Source organism: Neophocaena asiaeorientalis, unplaced genomic scaffold, assembly GCF_003031525.2.
Source record: "Neophocaena asiaeorientalis asiaeorientalis breed wild unplaced genomic scaffold, Neophocaena_asiaeorientalis_V1.1 scaffold719, whole genome shotgun sequence".
Lineage (NCBI taxonomy): Eukaryota > Metazoa > Chordata > Mammalia > Artiodactyla > Phocoenidae > Neophocaena > Neophocaena asiaeorientalis.
The window spans coordinates 110,740-130,168 of record NW_020173970.1 but is presented as its reverse complement, the minus strand read 5'-3'; the positions used below and the strand labels follow the sequence as shown (position 1 = coordinate 130,168).

General features: G+C 36.2%; 1 protein-coding gene across 3 annotated transcripts in view; it reads right to left on the bottom strand.

Annotated features, from left to right (window-relative positions):
- P4HA1 (prolyl 4-hydroxylase subunit alpha 1) overlaps nucleotides 1-19,429 on the bottom strand; it is an 85,160-nt gene that overhangs the window by 48,991 nt on the left and 16,740 nt on the right. For 2 of the 3 annotated variants that reach the window (XM_024753131.1, XM_024753130.1), the window contains exons 2-5: nucleotides 13,160-13,267; nucleotides 12,124-12,220; nucleotides 10,677-10,828; nucleotides 7,601-7,738 (exon numbers count right to left, since the gene is read on the bottom strand). In XM_024753131.1, coding sequence (XP_024608899.1) covers nucleotides 7,601-7,738; nucleotides 10,677-10,828; nucleotides 12,124-12,220; nucleotides 13,160-13,235 — 463 coding nt within the window. In that variant the 5' untranslated portion in view covers nucleotides 13,236-13,267. Of the gene's footprint in view, nucleotides 1-7,600; nucleotides 7,739-10,676; nucleotides 10,829-12,123; nucleotides 12,221-13,159; nucleotides 13,268-14,531; nucleotides 14,656-19,429 lie in introns of those variants that run through there. The other variant, XM_024753132.1, reaches the window with a different exon arrangement.

The following is a 19,429-nucleotide window of genomic DNA, read 5'->3' as shown; positions in this document are numbered from 1 at the left end:
AAGCCCCAAAACCCACAAAAAAAAAAAAAAAAAAAAAAAAGAGGAAATAAAATCATGGGCACATTTTGCTAGTGACCAGACATTCACTGTCTAGGGCATAGCATGCCCTGGTCTGAGGATATGACCTGTTACATTCTAGTACCAAGCACAGTCCTAGCATGGAGATGTATGCACTGGAGAATCACATGGACCAATACAATTAAATATGCAAATCATAGAACTACCTCCATTCACTATTTTTTTTTTTTTTGCCTCCTGTTAGTCACTTATGGATAGTAACTGATTATCAGTGTACTACTAAAATGAAGATGAAGATCCATATTTTGACAGTTACTAACTCTCTACTCCACACTCTAATCTAGAAAAGGATACCAAGAAACTAACTTATTAATAGCTTAACATGACACAATTTCAGAAACAAAACAAACATACTGAATTTTGACTCTCCTATTATTTTTGTTATGAGAACTGGAATACAGTTCTAAGATGAGCTTACAAAGCAGTAATTAAGAATGTTTTTTCTCAGGGACATACAAAAGACACAAGAGGAGAGTATGCCATTAATACCCGTAGAGAGCACCAGAAATATTTTTTACATGACCTGATATCCTGGCAACATTATTTGAAAGCACAATGGGGATAGTAGAGTATCTTTAGCTATTCTGCCTTGGTAGTTAAAGTATCTCTGGTTAGCTTACCTGTTGATCTATTCACAATTATCAAAGGCAAAATGCCTAGGAATTGTATTAAAGAAGAAAATGAAAATGAAGTGATGTAGCATTTGAAAGGGAAGGCTGCTTCCAAAATAGAGAACATGAGAAGAAAAAGTAAATGGACAAGAAGACAAAGAAAATGAGATAAGGAAAGTGATGTTGGCAGAAAAAGACTATAAAAAACTTTCATGCAAAGCACAAATAGAATTTGGTGAGAAAAAAGAATAAGCTGCAAATTCCTTTGGTTCAAAGGAAGTGGCACGGATGACTGATGTTAGCCCATCAAACTGAATGTAGTAACCCAAATTTACAGTTAAAACTAACACCAAAAAGAGTCCTTTTAATTTATTATCACAATATAAACTATAATATAGGAAAATAAGAATAGGAAATAAAATAGTATAGGAAAATTTACTTAGAAATACATTTTTTGTGGCTCATCCATAAACTGGGAGATTTAATTTAAAAATTCTTACACTGTTATTTATAGGAACATTTAGTGGACAAAAACTTGATTTGTAAGGGACAAATATGTTTAAAATGCATACACTTGGGAAGTTGACATCTTGCATCAGAGGCACTATGGTACACTCATAGCTGAGTGCGCTCCAGAGGTGTGCAGAGAATCTACTGCTTGGTGTAGTTAACCTTATCAGCTAACCAAGATAGTGATGCAAATGACCAAGAAGAACATTCAACTTCCACCTGAAGTAAATCAAATTTTACATATAAGACATTTTCTATCCAAAAAGAAAAGTGTAGGGGACACACAGTTTTGAGGGCATTAGCCCGCTGTGGTACCCCCCTTTGCCTGGCAAAGCAATAAAGCTATTCTTTTCTACTTCACTGCCCCCCCACCAAAAGTGTAATATCTCCGGAAGCTAAAAATCTACTCAACAAATCAGGGTTAGGAACAACCTGAAACTAAAGGAACAGTCTATATGAACTGTAAAGGCATCATTAATGCTAAAATCCATTTAACTTATCAGATTTTATATTAAAATATCAAGAAAGCATTTCAAAAGGTAGGCCCAAAAAGGAGAAAGAAACAGACAAAATTAATCAAGGAGTTACATGGCATCAATATAAATCCACTGAAATAAGCATTTCTCTGATTTTGGGGGGAGGGCAATTAAAAACAACAAATCATCCTTCCCCCTACCCTCATCCCTATCGCTTCACACCTCAACTGCTATAATTTTAAATCTGACAAAGCCAAGTGTTGGCAAGGGTATGAAGAAATGGGAACTCCCATACATTGCTGGTTAGAGTATTAATTGGTACATCTGCTCTGGAGAACAATCTGGCCATATCTAGTAAAGTTTGAGAAGCTTATAACCAAGAGAAACTCTTTTATGTGTGTAATAGACACAAGAAGACATAAAGATGTATGTTGAAACCTTGGTCCTGCAAAAAACTGGAAATAACCTAAGCTACCACTATCACCTCTTACTTAATTTTTACAGCAGCCTCCTCCCTGATTTATTTGTCCCTACCCCCAGATCTGAATCCATTCTGCAGCCAGAATGATATTTCTAAAATGAAAATCATATAACCTCCCTGTTTAAAACTTTTCAATAGCTTCTCATTGCACTCAGAACACTTCAAACTCCTCCACATGACTTACAAAGTTCATCAGGAGATGGCTTCTGCTTACCTATCTAGCCTCATCTCTCACGACTCTCACAAAACCAACTCCCTCCCACTGTTCATGCACTCACCCCTTGAACAAACTACTTGTTAGATATCTGATATAAAATGCTCTCTCCTCTCTGGCCTATATATATGTTCTGTTTGGAATATTTTTCTCATGCCCACTATTTCCCCCCCTCCCCCAATTTCCTAGCTAATTCCTTGTCCATTACACCTCACTTTTAAAAAATATCCTGTATTCCAGGAAGTCTTACTTTATGCCTCTCTCTTCTCAAGTCCAAAATTAAGTTTCTCCTATGTGCTCCCACAGTATCCTAAGTTATCTGCATCTAGGCATTCATCATACCATATCATAATATAAGTACCCTAAGGGCAAAAGCAGTGTTATTCATTATCGCATCCCCTAGTACTTAACATAATGGTTATTATGTTAAGTAGATATTAAATAAACATTAAATAGTTAATATCTATTAAACAAATTGATGTTTTAAACCAGAGGTGAACTAAAAAACATAAGGCAGGACTTCCCTCGTGGCACAGTGGATAAGAGTCCACGCTCCCAATGCCGGGGGCCCAGGTTCAATCCCTGGTCAGGGAACTAGATCCCACATGCATGCTTCAACTAAGAGTTTGCATGCCACAACTAAGGAGCTGGCGAGCCACAACTAAGGAGCCTGCAAGCCACAACTAAGGAGCCTGCAAGATGCAACTAAGGAGCCCACATACCACAACTAAGGAGCTGCTTACCGCAACTAAGACCCGGTGCAACCAAATTAATTAATTAATTAATTTAAAAAACCAAACCAAACAAAGCTGTGATCTTCAGAAGTGTTATAATGTACCATATTAGTAGAAACAGAAAATAAAATTTGCAAATTTGTACTTTTTTGGAAGTCCAACTTGATGAAATTACATTGCAGCTTAAAGGAAATTTTATTTAATATTATACCATGGTTAGTTTTTCCACTTGATACTTCACTGCAAATTTAGGAAGATGAGCAAGAAAAACATCTTAACAAGTATCTCATCCCACTATATTTTCTTAAGGAGAAAATCAATTTCAGTATGATGATAGAGGTAATATATTTTATTTCTCCAGTTGATAATGACAAGAAGGTAGTAATGGGGTAAGCCACACACTCACAGAAAAAGTGCGAGATGGCAAAAGTAAATTATCATGTGAAGTTAGATATTAGTAACACAAGTAAAACTGGAAAACTCCAAATTTTGCAGAAATTAAACAACACACTCTTTAACAACTAATGGATCAAAGAAGAAATCACAGGGAAAATTAGAAAATACTTAAAGACAAATGAAAATGAAAACACAAAATACCAAAACGTATGGGACACAATGAAAGCAGAGCTAAGGGAGAAATTTATAGTTATAACGCTTACATTAAAAAACAAGAAAGATCTCGAATCAACAACCTAAAAGCTAGAAAAACAAGGACAAACTTAACCAAAAGCTAGCAGAAGAAAGGAAATATTAAAGCAGAAGTAAAAGAAAAACAATAGAGAAAATTAATGAAAACAAAAGATGGTTCTTTGAAAAGAATTTTGTCAACAAAATTGACAATCCTTTAGCTACATGGACTAAGAAAAAAAAGATTCAAATTACTAAAATCAGAAATAAAAGTGGGGATACTACTATTGATTCTACAGAAATACAAAGGATTATAAGAGAGTTCTATGAAAAACTGTACACCAACAAATTGAATAACCTAGATGAAATGGACAGATTCCTAAAAACACAAAACCTACCAAGACTTAGAAAAAAATAGAAAATCTGAATAGACCTATAGCTAGTAAGGAGACAATCAGTAATTGAAAGTCTCCTGACAAAAGAAAAGCCCTGGACCTAATGGTTTCACTAGAGAATTCTACCAAACATTTAAAGAAGAACTAATACCAATCCTTCTCAAACTTTTCAAAAAGAGAGGAAAGAATACTTCCTATCTCATTCTATGAGGCCAGCATTATCCTTTATACCAAAGCCAGAAAAAGACACTACAAGAAAACTACACACCAATATCACTTATGAACAATGATGTAAAAATCCTCAACAAAATACTAGCAAACAGAATTCAGCAGCATATAATATTAAAATGATTATACACCATGACCAAGTAGAACTTATTCCTGGAATGCAAGGATGTTTCAACATATGAATATCGATCAATGTAATGCACCACATTAACGGAATAAAGGAAAAAAATACGATCATCTCAATTCATGCAGAAAAAACAATTGACAAAATTCAGTATTCTTTCATGATAAAAAACACTCAACAAACTAGGAATAGAAGGAAACTACCTTAACATAATAAAAGATATATTTGAAAAACCCACTCAATGGTCAAAGACTGAAAGCTTTTCCTTTGAGATCAAGAACAAGAACAAGGATGCCCACTTTCGCCACTTCTATTCAACTTAGTACTTGAAGTTCTAGCCAGGGCAACTAGGCAAGAACAAGCTCAAAGGTGCCCAAACTGGAAAGGAAGAAGTAAAATGATCTCTGTTCACAGATAACGTTATCTTTTTTCTGCCACACTGCGCGGCTTGTGGGATGAGTTCCCTAACCAGGGATTGAACCTGCACCCTCGGCAGTGAAAGCATGGAGTCCTAAGCACTGGACCACCAGGGAATACCCAGCAGATAACATTATCTTAGGTTAGAAAATCCTGAGGATTCCACAAAAAACTTGTTAGAACTAATAAATGAATTCAGCCAAGTAGCAGGATGCAAAGACAACACAGAAAAATCAGTTGCATTTCTATGTACCAATAATGAACAATCTAAAAGAAAATTACTAAAACAAGTCTAAGCATAACATACTTAGGAATTAACTTAACCAAGGAGATGAAAGACATACAGTGAAAAACTACAAAAAAACTGCTGAAAGACAACATAAATAAATGGAAAACACATCCCATGTTCATGGATTGGAAGACCATGATTCATGGATCGTTAAAATGTTAATACTACCCAAAGCAATCTACAGATTCAACACAATATCAAAATACTAAAAACAGAAACAGAAAAACCCATCCTAAAATTCATACAGAATCTCAAGGGACCCAGAATAACCAAAACAATCTTAAAAAAGAAGCACAAAACCAGAAGACTCACACCTCCTAATTTCAAAACTTACTACAAAGCTACAATAATCAAATAGTGTGTTATCAGCATAAAGACAGACTTACAGACTAATGGAATACAGAGGCAGAAGTAAACCTTTGTATACATGGTCAAATGATTTTTGACAAGCATGGCAAGACCATTCAATGGGGAAAGGATGGTCTTTTCAACAAATGGTGCTGGGAGAACCGAATATCCACATGCAAAAGAATGAAGTTGAACCCTTACCTAATACCACATGTAAAAATTAACTCAAAATAAATCAAGGACCTAAATATAAGACTTAAAACAATAAAACTCTTAGAAGAAAACATAGGACAAAAGCTTTATAACATTGGATTGGGCAATGATTTCTTGTATATGACCCTAAAGGCACAGGCAAAAAAAGAAAAAATAAACAAATTGGACTTCGTAAAAATTTAAAAATTTGGATACAAAGCACAATATCAATGGAGTAAAAAGGCAACCCACAGAACAGGAGAAAATATTTGCAAATCATACATCTCATAAGGAATTAATATCCAGAATATATAGAGAACCTCTAAAACTCAACAATAAAGAATGAATAACCCAATTAAAAAATAGACAGGGCTTCCCTGGTGGTGCAGTGGTTGGGAGTCCACCTGCCAATGCAGGGGACACGGGTTCGTGCCCCGGTCCGGGAAGATCCCACATGCCGTGGAGCGGCTGGGCCCGTAAGCCATGGCCACTGAGCCTGCGCGTCTGGAGCCTGTGCTCCGCAACGGCAGAGGCCACAGCAGTGAGAGGCCCGCATACTGCAAAAAAAAAAAAGACAAAGGACTCGAATAGGTATTTCTTCAAAGAAGATGTACAGGCGGCTGCTAATAAGTACATGAAAAGAGGCTCAACATCACTGATAATTGGGGAAATGCAAAACTGCAATGAGATACCACCCACTAGAGTGGCTACTATCAGAAAAAAAAAAAAGAAAATAACAAGTGTTGGCAAGGATGTGGAGAAACTGGAACCCTTATGCACTGTTGGTGGGAATGTAAAATGGTATATCTACTATGGAAAAGAGTATGGTGACTCCTCAAAAATTAAAAACAGAATTATCATATGACACAGCAATTCCACTTCTGGGTATATACTCAAAGAATAAAAGACATTGTCTTGAAGAGCTATTTGCACACCCATGTTCACAGCAGCATTATTCACAATAGCTGATGTGTGGAAGGAACCCAAGCGTCCATCAACAGATGAATGGATAAGCAAAATATGGTATATACACAATGGATTATTATTCAGCCTTAAAAATGAAGGAAGTTCCGACGTATACTACAGCCCTTGAGGTCATTATACTAAGTGAAATAAGCCAGTCACAAAAACACAAACGCTGTATGATTCTACTTATATGAGGTACTTAAGTCAAAGTCATAGAGAGAAAGTAGAATGATGGTTGCCAGGGGCTGAGTAAGTGGGAACTGGGGAGTTATTGTTTAAAAAGTATAGCGCTTCAGTTTCACAAGATGAAAAGAGCTATGCAGATGGATGGTAATGATGGTTGCATAATAATGCAAATGTACTTAATACCATAAACTGCACATTTAAAATTGGTTAAGATGGTAAATTTTTTTAATGTTTTTTCACAATAAATTTAAGCAAATTACCATGAAATCAGCTGTAACTTAAAAAAAGAGGGTTTTGCCGAAAATAGGTCAGAAAGCAGGATGCTTCACACTGTAGAACACTAAAAATCAGTACATACTCAACATGTCTTGGTTTTAAATTATTGAATACATAAACTTTGATTATCAATTACCTTATAACTTAACACACAACTACTGGGTATTCTAAAGACAGACATTTGGAAAACTGGTTGTTTCTTTTTCTTACATGCTAAAATTGCCTACTTAAGTTAGTCCCTATAATTATAAGCTTTCACAGTAACAAGCTAGCAGCTTATCCACAACTATTCAGTCCTAGACAAAGGGTTGTTTTGTCCTCAAAGGCTGTGAAACAAAGTGAAGTTAAAAATCTTAAAATATGGAAGTCTTTTTATATTAACATTGTCCTAATGGACTGAATGGAGAAGCCAAGTGATAGGATTTTTATAGACTACAATAATTCTTACCTGGAAGATCACCCTTTGAGATGGTATCTGTATCCAAATTGTAGGTATCCTGGAGACGCAACAGAGCTTTGGCTGCCCCAACCTGGTCTTCATCATTAGGGAAGTACTGTCTCTGAATGGTTAGGTTAGAGATAAAACCTTAAAATAGGGGGGAAAAAAAAAGAGTCTAGACACGGGTATGAAATGTACAGTGTGGGAAATATAGTCAATAACTATGTAATATCTTTGTATGGTGATGACATATCAGAACTAGACTTATCACGGTGATCATTTTGAAATATATAGAAATACAGGATCAATATTTTGTATAACAGGAACACAGTGTTGCAGGTCAATTATATTTCAAAAACAAACTCATACAAAAAGATATCAGATATATGGTTATCAGAGGCAGGAGGTGGGTGTGCAGGGCAACTGGAGGAAGGCTGTCAAAAGGTATAAAGTTCCAGTTATAATATAAGTAAGTACTAGGGATGTAATGTACAACACAATAAAAATAATTAACACTGCTGTATGTTATATATGAAAGTTGTTGAGAGTACATCTTAAGAGTTCTCATCACAAGGAAAAGCATTTTTTTCTATTTTTTAAATTTTGTATCTATATGAGGTGATGGATGAACACTAAATTTACTGTGATAATCATTCCATGATGTGTGTAAGTGAAATCATTGTGCTGTACACTTTATATGGTACTGTATGTCAATTATATCTCAATAAAATTGGAAGAAAAAAGACTTTAGAACCTCACAGACTTCCATTTTCCAATATAGTCTTAAAAGGATTTTTCAAAATCTCTTTTATTATAATTTTCCACCATACCATGTGTAACAAGAAAAAATTACATATACTGAACAAGACTTGACATACCTCTAAGTTGTTCATCTTCCCAAACCATTTTTAATGTTGCTTAAGTAATCTGAGGTCATTGCAGAATTATATTTGTATTAATAGGTAAAGATCAACTAACATAATAGAGTTTTTAATTATACAACACAGCCTCCACTAAGCTTGAAAAGTGAACATTTAAAGATTTCAAAACGATGTTCACTGGCAACCAATTATACTTTCAGATAACACTAAGTAAAATGTATACTCTTAAAGTTATGTTTTCTTCTTCCATGTGCCACATATCACATAAATGTGTAAATATATAAAGTTTGGTGGAATTCTTTAAGGAGAAGGAAGAGACATTTATTATATATATAAGAGTATCAGGTAAGCTAGTTTATTAAAATATATTTAGATCTGTTTAATTATTAAATATAGTGTTCATCATCATGGTTTGCACTCTATAAATCCTAATATTAATTTTAAAAGGTTTTACATAAAATACAGCAAAAATGAAACTAAGAAACTAATTATTGGTAACTATATAACTCCTAAGGAGATGCTAAATACTCCTTAAGAAATCAATACAACAAAAACAAAAAGTGATTTAAAATTTTAATAACATGTCATCATTTGCAAATCAAAATTAGGTACGAGACTTCCCTCCATTCTCCTTTACTTATAATCAACTATGCATACTTTGATCATCAAAAGGCCAGGCATTTTTATGTTAATTGAAATGTACAGATGAACAACTAGATGGAAGAGGCCTAAGTCCATATTAAAGCATTAGTTTTAAGACCAACTCCTAGTCACAATATCCACATGGAATTTTACAAGCAAGTTTTACAGAAGACTGGAACGATTTTATGCCCCAAACCAATATGAAGTTACTTAAATCCTCTCTAATAAAAAGAAAAAAATTATATCTACTATAGCATTATGGGATGACTGCCACAGATTAAAACGCCTAAGTCTTAAGGTTTACTTTATAAAAAAACTTAGTTCATACTTGAGATTTTTTAGATTTTTAAAAAAAAATAATAAACAAATAAATGTGTGTGCATATGTATATATGTATACAAACGCATACATGTATGACCTTAAAAACGTTCTCATGGGGCTTCCCTGGTGGCGCAGTGGTTGAGAGTCCGCCTGCCGATGCAGGGGACACGAGTTCGTGCCCCAGTCCGGGAAGATCCCACATGCCGCGGAGCGGCTGGGACCGTGAGCCATGGCCGCTGGGCCTGCGTGTCCAGAGCTTGTGCTCCGCAACGGAAGAGGCCACAGCAGTGAGACGCCCGCGTACCGCAAAAAAAAAAAAAAAAAAAAAAGGTTCTCATGGTGTTATATGACAACAAATAATCACAGGTACTATTTCCTTCTCTTCTCAAAGAAGTATTCACAAGTGCTTGCCTTAATTTTTCTTTTCAAGGTTTCCTGTCCTATGCGTAATAGTTTAGTTTACTGCTCACAAATACTTGAAAGCACCCTTGGAGTGCTTTATCTACACAGTTGGCTCAGTTCTCTGTCTCTCTTTTTTTTGCCACCTTCAATCATTCAACAAATAAACACTATGTACTAAAGCATAATACCTCTACTTCATTAAACTCCAGCCTTAGTTTTCCATGTCTGTTACTAAAATATCTAAAAGATCTCAATACTCCAACTACAATTTTATCGTTTCAATTAGAAAGACATTCATTATTACTGTTTGCAGCCTCAATTTTTAAATTTATTGTCTATGTTAAACAAAACAATCCTAAGATTCAAAGTACTATGTAAAACACAGCTAACATTTTTCCTTATTAGTATCACTCCCAGTACATTAAAAATTGATTAGAAGATAAAGACTTACCCATAAAATTTTTAAAATCTGAAGGTAATCCTAAAATGAAAACAATTACCCTCAGAAATGAAGCTGTATGCCAAATCATTGATTCACTTTTTTAGATTTCAAAGCAAAAAGGACCATGTTAAATGAAGAGCAGAAATTACATTTTAACAATAAAGTTCTATCTTTCTTTATTTCCAGTTTTTATTCATCTTTTTTTTAAATCAAGAATTCAGGATGTAGACTAAATTAACTCTAGTCAAATCAAATACATCTCAGCAATAATTCAGTTACAAGGCTGAACACCTGATGTTCTGGGAACTGAATTTATCACTTCTTCTGGCATGTCTACAGGTGGTAGCAAAAAAGCCTTACTTTTTTTTTGGCTCATTAGTCTTACCATCTGACTTACCATCCGACATATCCTTAAGGACCAGATTCTCCAACTCACTCCACTCAGTGTTCAGACGTTTCATTAACTTAAATGCATTTACAGGGTGTCCAACAAATCCTTCTGGATCTTTTGTTGCTGTGCTGGTTAGCTGATCTAACTTCTCTGCCCATCTAAAAATGTAAGACATAAGTGGAATCTACATAAAGTATATACACACTCAATGAGGAAGAAGACTAGTAAAGCACTCAAAAAGATTAGAGGATTTTGAGTTAAAACTATACTTAAAATCCTTTTAAAAGTAAAATTACAAAGGATTTTTAAAAAGCAAGATTCTCTTACAGATAAAATCTAACTTGGCAAAATCAAAATATAACTACAAGACTTTTTGTTTTAGTTTTGTTTCTCCCAAATGGTTATAGTAAACATAACCTATCTTAGTAAAAGTTGTGAGTGGATCCCTCTAGCAAGAATCTAAAAATTCATTTCCCTACAGGTCCTTAAAGCCAAATAATTGGTTATTACAAAGTAATCAGCCCAATCCAATTTCAGTTACATGTTCATTTAAATCAAACTTACAGCAAAATTTTATATTCAGTATCTAGAAACTATTTTAAAACAAAAAAACTGAATACTTAGCTACTCATTAAACAAAGGCTAGGAACTCTCAGGTCAGAATTAAATATGAACCTGAGTCAATTAAAAATAAATTAGGGGACTTCCCTGGTGGCGCAGTGGTTAAGAATCCGCCTGTCAATGCAGGGTACATGGGTTCGAGCCCTGGTCTGGGAAGATTTCCACATGCCGCGGAGCAACTAAGCCCATGCACCAAAACTACTGAGCCTGCACTCTAGAGCCCGCAAGCCACAACTACTGAGCCCACGTGCCACAGCTACTGAAGCCCGCACGCCTATAGCCTGTGCTCTGCAACAAGAGAAGCCACTGCAATGAGAAGCCCACGCACGCAACAAACAGTAGTTCCCACTCACCACAACAAGAGAAAGCCCGCACACAGCAACAAAGACCCAACGCAGCCATAAATAAATAAATAAATTTAAATAAATAAATTAGCATTTAAGGAAAAACTATATCAATTAAATAATACTATACTTATCACTGTAATCTCTAGAATGGAACCATAGGACTGAAGGATAAATAGCAGTGGAAAATTGCTCCAGAAGGTGGCTTGATTAGGGAGGTTAGAAGAGGATAGAAGATATTAGCAACCATTGAAAAAAATTGTCAGTCAATGACCCATACCCATTTATATTCTTATCTCAATCCATATTCTTCAACTGAAGTCTTAGCCTGGGCCTAACTTCTGTTTTCTGTGCTCCCACTTTAGCCATTTCAACTAGCCTTTTAAGACTGACAGAGGGCTTTCACTTTCACTCAAAGAATGTTTTAGCTCCACCAAGAAAACATGAAGGTGGAATCAGAGTCATAATAAGTAAAACACTTTGCTTACTTTTTTATTTGTTCTAATTTGTCCTCTTCTGCCTTAATATAGTCTTTCAGGGAAGTCACCAGATCTTTTTCAGTACGGATCAAATCAGTCATCTGACCTAGAAGGAGAAAAAGGGAAGAAAGTAATCAAATACCCATACTGGTCAAAACAAGTATTTTCGAATAATTTAAGAATGATAGAGAATGCTTCATTCTGAGAGGACTTACCTGGCATGAATCAGATATGTTGGAGAGAGCATCTTTTTTTTTTTTTTTCCTTTTTTAAAAACCAGATAAATAAAAATAAAGCCGGAAACTCTTCTAATCATGTGTTCCAATTCAAATTTTCAAGCTACTTAACTCTGCAAGCTTGGACCATATTGACAAATTGTCTGTCATCTAAAAATTTATTTTTTAATTTCAAAACCTTACTTTCCAAGGATCAATGTTTCTTCTTCCCTACCTCCCCTCTCACCTTTTTGTGGTTTTGAAACTACTTAGAACTAAATTTTTATTCAATAAACAAAGACCACACTAACAAAAAGTATACTTCTCAACTGCAATTCAAATATCCATATTTCGTTATTCATAAGGGGAAAACAGAACTCATCATTTTATATCCCAAAATGAGGTTTCATAACTATAATACTTGTTTGTGTTTTATTTAGCTCCACAATCATGTGAGGGTAGAACTGGTCAACAAGATGACAGAAAACTTCTCTTTTAAGACATATGAAGTATGTATATAGGAAAACATAAAAGACTAAGTATATACATTAAATGATTTGCTGGGTGGACTCATTACCAGAGAATTTTCTTTGGTATGCTTTTCTAAATTTTCATAAATTTCTAATCTGAAAACGTATTCCTTTTGTAATCAGAGAAAATAATTTAAAGAAAACAATTGAATTTAAAAATGAGAGAGACTTTTAGAGGGGCAGGGACTGAAGTAATGTTTCAGTCTCTGCGAACACAATGTATTGGTTTTTACTTATCTAAACACACTAAAAAATGTAAATTTTTAAATGGAAAAACAACAAAAAATAATTAAGACTTACCAATTGAAGTAAAAAAGCCTGGATCAGCCAAAGACTGGGGAAGTAGAAACCCTACAACTAAAATACACCAGATCATCTTCAGAGGCTTACTTTTACAGGACCGCACACCTGTAAGAGAAATATGGCCATTATTTTTAAAAAGGAGGACTTCCCTGGTGGCGCAGTGGTTAAGAATCCGCCTGCCAATGCAGGGGACATGGGTTTGAGCCCTGGTCCGGGAAGATCCCGCATGCTGCAGAGCAACTAAGCCCATGCACCACAACTACTGACCTTGTGCTCTAGAGCCCACGAGCCACAGCTACTGAAGCTCACATGCCTAGAGCCCGTGCTCCGCAACAAGAGAAGCCACCGCAGTGAGAAGCCCACGCACTGCAACGAAGAGTAGCCCCCGCTTGTCACAACTAGAGAAAGGCTGCGCACAGCAACAAAGACCCGACTCAGCCAAAAATAAATTTAAAATAAAATAAAATAAAATGTTAGAATATGCTTAAAGGGAAAAAAGGTTTCAGAGCTTTCTGATTAATCCTCTAAATTGCTAACTTGTTCCATCTTTTCCCTGCAATGGCCTTAAATTTTAAAATAAGTTCAATTAGAAGTTGCAGATATTGGGGTGATGAAAACGTTCTAAAATATACGGTGGTGATCAACTGTTGAAGAACACTGTGAAAGTACTAAAAAGTACACAAGCACGAACATGGGTGAATAGTGTGATATATGAATTATATCTCAATAAAGCTGTTTTATTTTTTTAAAGTTGTACAGAATTAAAAAAAAAATACCAACCAACCCTGTCAATTTAAGCTAGCAATTTCTCTCAAAGGGCCCAATGCTGAGCTTTTTCTCTTATCTACTGTGTTCTATGTAAAAAATCCTTAGCCCAGTACAAAGTTGTGGCATTTTTTTCTAAAACCTGGCAGCAAAGCCCTTCTGTCTTTTTTGCTTTGTCCCCCGTAGGGCTGTCTTTTCTGGAATGGATTCTTCATGGCAGATGCACATTATCAACTAACCAGTAGAAAGTTTTTTACCCTGCTTTCCCAAAGGCCCTGTTAGCACTCTTCTCTTGCTCCTTCTCCACAACATACATGGACTTTAAGTCCTTCTCCTTTATTACCTTACAGGAAAATAAATTACAACTGCAGTACCATTTGCCCCAATAACAGACCATTTGCCCCAATAACAGACACCCGTTATTCTGACTTGTCACCCTATTCCTCTTTTGTACAGGCACCTCTGACTCTTCCCAAGTGACTTCTCCTAAAGCAACAGGTTCAAGTCCACATTGGAAAACTCCCTATTACACACATACACACACAAAACACTTTCCCTTAACTTGAATCACTAAAAATAGGTCACCACAGAAACTGACACTGACCTCCTGGAAGTACTCCTAAGTCTCCTCCCTCAAGTCTGCAAACTTCCAGTTACTTCCAGAACCACACAGTAGTGAAATACACTGTTCTCTTGGCTGCTTTACAGTAACTCTTTGGGAAGGCTTCGAGCATGCAGCAGATGCAGACACTTCCTCTCCTGGGTTCCTGCCAAAGCACAACACTTTTTCAAAATCCTGGGCTGTCTGAACAGTCTAGAATTTTCTCACTGTTTAAACAGATTTCTGCCATAATTTCTTCATAAATAAATGTTATTTCCAGCAAATACAAATGCTTTTGCTGTACTAACAGAAGGCTAATCAGAAATGTTGTCTAAACGTTTAACTCTGATGAGAAAGTTTACATTTGTCAGATAAGAGCTTATCATTTTTTTCACTGCTAAAATATATTTTGTCCCTAAAGTTTCTGTCAACTTTTATCATCCTTAAACCTCACAATGAATCAAGAACCATCAGCCTACAGAAATTACAAAAAAGAAGCTTGAAAACTGCTTTATTCTAGATGGAATAAAGAGTTATAATCAACAACAAAAAAAACAACAAAAGGAAAAGTTATTGGATCTCTGAAAGGAGAGAAGAATTTTTAAACTTAAAAATGATAAGACAAGCTATCAAAAGCCAGATGGAATTATATACACAAAATAATTTAGGTTTATGTATGTTTTTAAAAAATTAACCACGAACTAGGAAACTAAAGAAAACAGAGCTCATTTAAGGAACTCCTACAAATCAGTAAGAAAACTACTAAGATATTACTAGATAAGTGGATTAAGAAACCAGAAAGCCACAGAAGAGGAACTATAGTTAACTAAACCCCCAAAAAACAAAAACTCACTCATTGGTATTCAAGGATACAAAAAATTGAAATAAGATAGCCAGTTTTTGCCTATCAAATGAACAATTAAACAAATTTAACAACTTAATTTAAAATATCTAATGATAGTGTTATATGTCAAGAAACTTAAAGTGAACATATTCCTTACTTGTAAATTTAAATGAAAAACAAGGAGACGAAGGGAAGATGGCGGAAGAGTAAGACACGGAGATCACCTTCCTCCCCACAGATACACCAGAAATACATCTATACGTGCAACAACTCCTACAGAGCACCTACTGAACTCTGGCAGAAGACCTCAGACCTCCCAAAAGGCAAGAAACTCCCCACATACCTGGGTACGGCAAAAGAAAAAAGAATAAACAGAGACAAAAGGATAGGGACGGGACCTGCACCAGTGGGAGGGAGCTGTGAAGGAGGAAAGGTTTCCACACACTAGGAAGCCCCTTCATGGGCGGAGACTGCGGGTAGCGGAGGGGGAAAGCATCGGGGCCGCGGAGGAGAGCACAGCAACAGGGGTGCGGAGGGCAAAGCGGAGAGATTTCCGCACGGAGGATCAGTGCCGACCGGCACTCACCAGCCCGAGAGGCTTGTCTCCTCACCCGCCGGGGCGGCGGGGCTGGGAGCTGAGGCTCGGGCTTCGGTCGCAGGGCAGGGAGAGGACTGGGGTTGGCGGTGAGAACATAGCCTGCAGGGGTTGTAAGGCAGATAGCTAGTGGGAAGCAGCTGCATAGCACAGGGAGATCAGCTCAGTGCTTTGTGACTTCCTGGAGGGGTGGGATAGGGACGGTGGGAGGGAGGGAGACGCAAGAGGGAAGAGATATGGGAACATATGTATATGTATAACTGATTCACTTTGTTATAAAGCAGAAACTAACACACCATTGTAAAGCAATTATACTCCAATAAAGATGTAAAAAAATAAATAAATGAAAAACAAGATTTAAAAATTAACATCAACTCTCAATCATTGCTGGTGGGATTGCAAAATGGTACAGCCACTTTGGAAGACAGTTTGGCAGTTTCTTTAAAAATTAAAAATACTCTTACAATATGATCCAGCAATCATGCTCCTTAGTATTTACCCAATGGAGTTGAAAATTTATGTCCCCACAAAAACCTGCACATGTATATTTATAGCAGCTTATTTTATAATAGCCAAAACTTGGAAGCAACCAAGACTTCCTTTAGTAGGTGAATGGACACTCTGTGATACATCTAGACAACAGAAAATTCAATGCTAAAAAGAAATGAGCTATCAAGCCATTAGAAAAATAAACATGGAGGACAGAAGTGTGTATTACTAAGTGAAAGAAGTCAATCTGAAAAGGCTACTATAATACTGCATGACTCCAACTATATGACACTCTGGAAGAAATAAAACTATGAAGAGAGTAAAAAGATCAGTGGTTGATGGAAGGAGGGCGGATGAACAGATGAAGCATAGAGGAATTTTAGGGCAGTGAAAATATTCTACAATATCGTAACGATGAATACGTGTCATTATACATTAGTTCAAATTCATAGAACTTACAACACCAAGAGTAAAGAGGTAATGTTAAACTATGGACTTTGGGCAATTACAATGTGTCAATGTAGATTCATCAATTTTAACAAATATGCCATTCTGGTGAGGGACTATGCATGTGTGGGGGCAGGGAGTACATGGGACATCTCTGTACCATCCTCACAATTTTGCTTTAAAAAAAAAGAACTCCTGAAAAAAAATAAACATCATACAACCCTGCTGGAATCTGTATTGAATGAGATTGTTTCTACTACACTCTGACAGGAAGTTATAAATAAATACTAATCAAAACAAAGAGGAGGGCTTCCTTGGTGGTGCAGTGGTTGAGAGTCCGCCTGCTGATGCAGGGGACACAGGTTCGTGCCCCGGTCCAGGAAGATCCCACGTGCTGCGGAACAGCTAGGCCCGTGAGCCATGGCCGCTGAGTGGCACAGTGGTTAAGAATCCACCTACCAATGTAGGGGACACGGGTTCGAGCCCTGGTCCGGGAATATCCCACATGCCGCAGAACAACTAAGCCCATGCGCCACAACTACTGAGCCTGTGCTCTAGAACCTGCAAGCCACAACTACTGAAGCCTGCACACTCTAGGGCCCACTTGTTGCAACTACTGAAGCCCGCGCCCAGAGTCCATGCTCAGCAACAAGAGAAGCCACCGCAATGAAAAGCTCACACACCACAACGAAGAGCAGGCCCCACTTGCCACAACTAGAGAAAGCCCGCACACAGCAATGAAGACCCAACACAGCCAAAAAGAAAAAGAAAAAGAAAAAAATTAACATTTCAAAGCAGCTCTACAACAAATACTAAAGGAACTTCTCTAAATGGGAATCATAAGAGAAGAAAAGGACCTACAAAAATAAACCCAAAGCAATTAGGAAAATGGTAATAGGAACATACATATCGATAATTATCTTAAACGTGAATGGATTAAATGCTCCAACCAAAAGACACAGGCTTGCTGAATAGATACAAAAACAAGACCCATATATCTGCAGTCTACAAGAGACCCACTTCAGACCTAGGGACACATTCAGTCTGAAACTGAGGGGATGGAAAAAGATATTCCATGCAAATGGAAATCAAAAGAAAGTTGGAGTAGCAATAGTCATATCAGATAAAATTGACCTTAAAAATAAAGAATGTTACAAGAGACAAAGAAGGACACTACATAATGATCAAGGGATCAATCCAAGAAGATATAACAATTATAAATATATATGCACCCAACATAGGAGCACCTCAGTACATAAGGCAACTGCTAACAGCTATAAAAGAGGATATCGACAGTAACACAGTAACAGTGGGGAACTTTAGCACGTCACTTACACCAATGGACAGATCATCCAAGCAGAAAATAAATAAGGAAACAGAGTTTTAAACGACACAACAGACCAGATAGATTTAATTGATATTTATAGGACATTCCACACAAAAACAGCAGATTACACTTTCTTCTCAAGTGTGCACGGAACATTCTCCAGAATAGATCACATCTTGAGTCACAAATCAAGCCTCAGTAAATTTAAGAAAATTGAAATCATATCAAGCATCTTTTCTGACCACAACACTATGAGATTAGAAATCAATTACAGGGAAAAAAACGTAAAAAACACTAACACATGGAGGCTAAACAATACATTACTAAATAACCAAGAGACCACTGAAGAAATCAAAGAGGAAATCAAAAAATACCCAGAGACAAATGATAATGAAAACACGACGATCCAAAACCTATGGGATGCAGCAAAAGCAGTTCTAAGAGGGTAGTTTATAGCTATACAAGCCTACCTCAAGAAACAAGAAAATAATCTCATATAAACAATCTAATCTGCCACCTAAAGAAACTAGAAAAAGAAGAACATACAAAACCCAAACTTAGCAGAAGGAAAGAAATCATAAAGATCAGAGCAGAAATAAATGAAATAGAAACAAATTTCAAAAAAAATTAATATTATAATGTGATCGTAACTATGCAAGAAAACTATGCAAGAAAACATGCAGAGGAAATTCACCAAAATGTAGTTGTCTCTGGAGAGCAGAACATTAGGTGATTTTTTCCTATTTCTCTGCATTTTCCAGATGTCATAGGGTATATTTACTTTTATACTCAATGTTTTTTATTCTTATCATGTAATAGGTTATTATCTTTTTTATTGAAATATAGTTGATTTACAATGTTGTGCCAATCTCTTCTGTACAGCAAAGTGACTCACTTGTCTGCAGACTCTCTTTTTTTAATATTCTTTTCCATTATGGTATATTACAGAATATTGAATATAGTTCCCTATGCTATACAGTAGGACTTTGTTGTTTATCCATCCTATATATAATAGTTTACATCTGCTAATCCCAAACTCCCAGTCCTTCCCTCCCCCAGCCCCCTACCCCTGGCAGCCACAAGTCTGTTCTCTATGTCTGTGTTCTGTTTTGTAGATAGGCTCATTTGTGTCATATTATAGATTCCACATATAAGTGACATCATATGGTATTTGTCTTTCTCTTTTTTTTTTTTTTTTT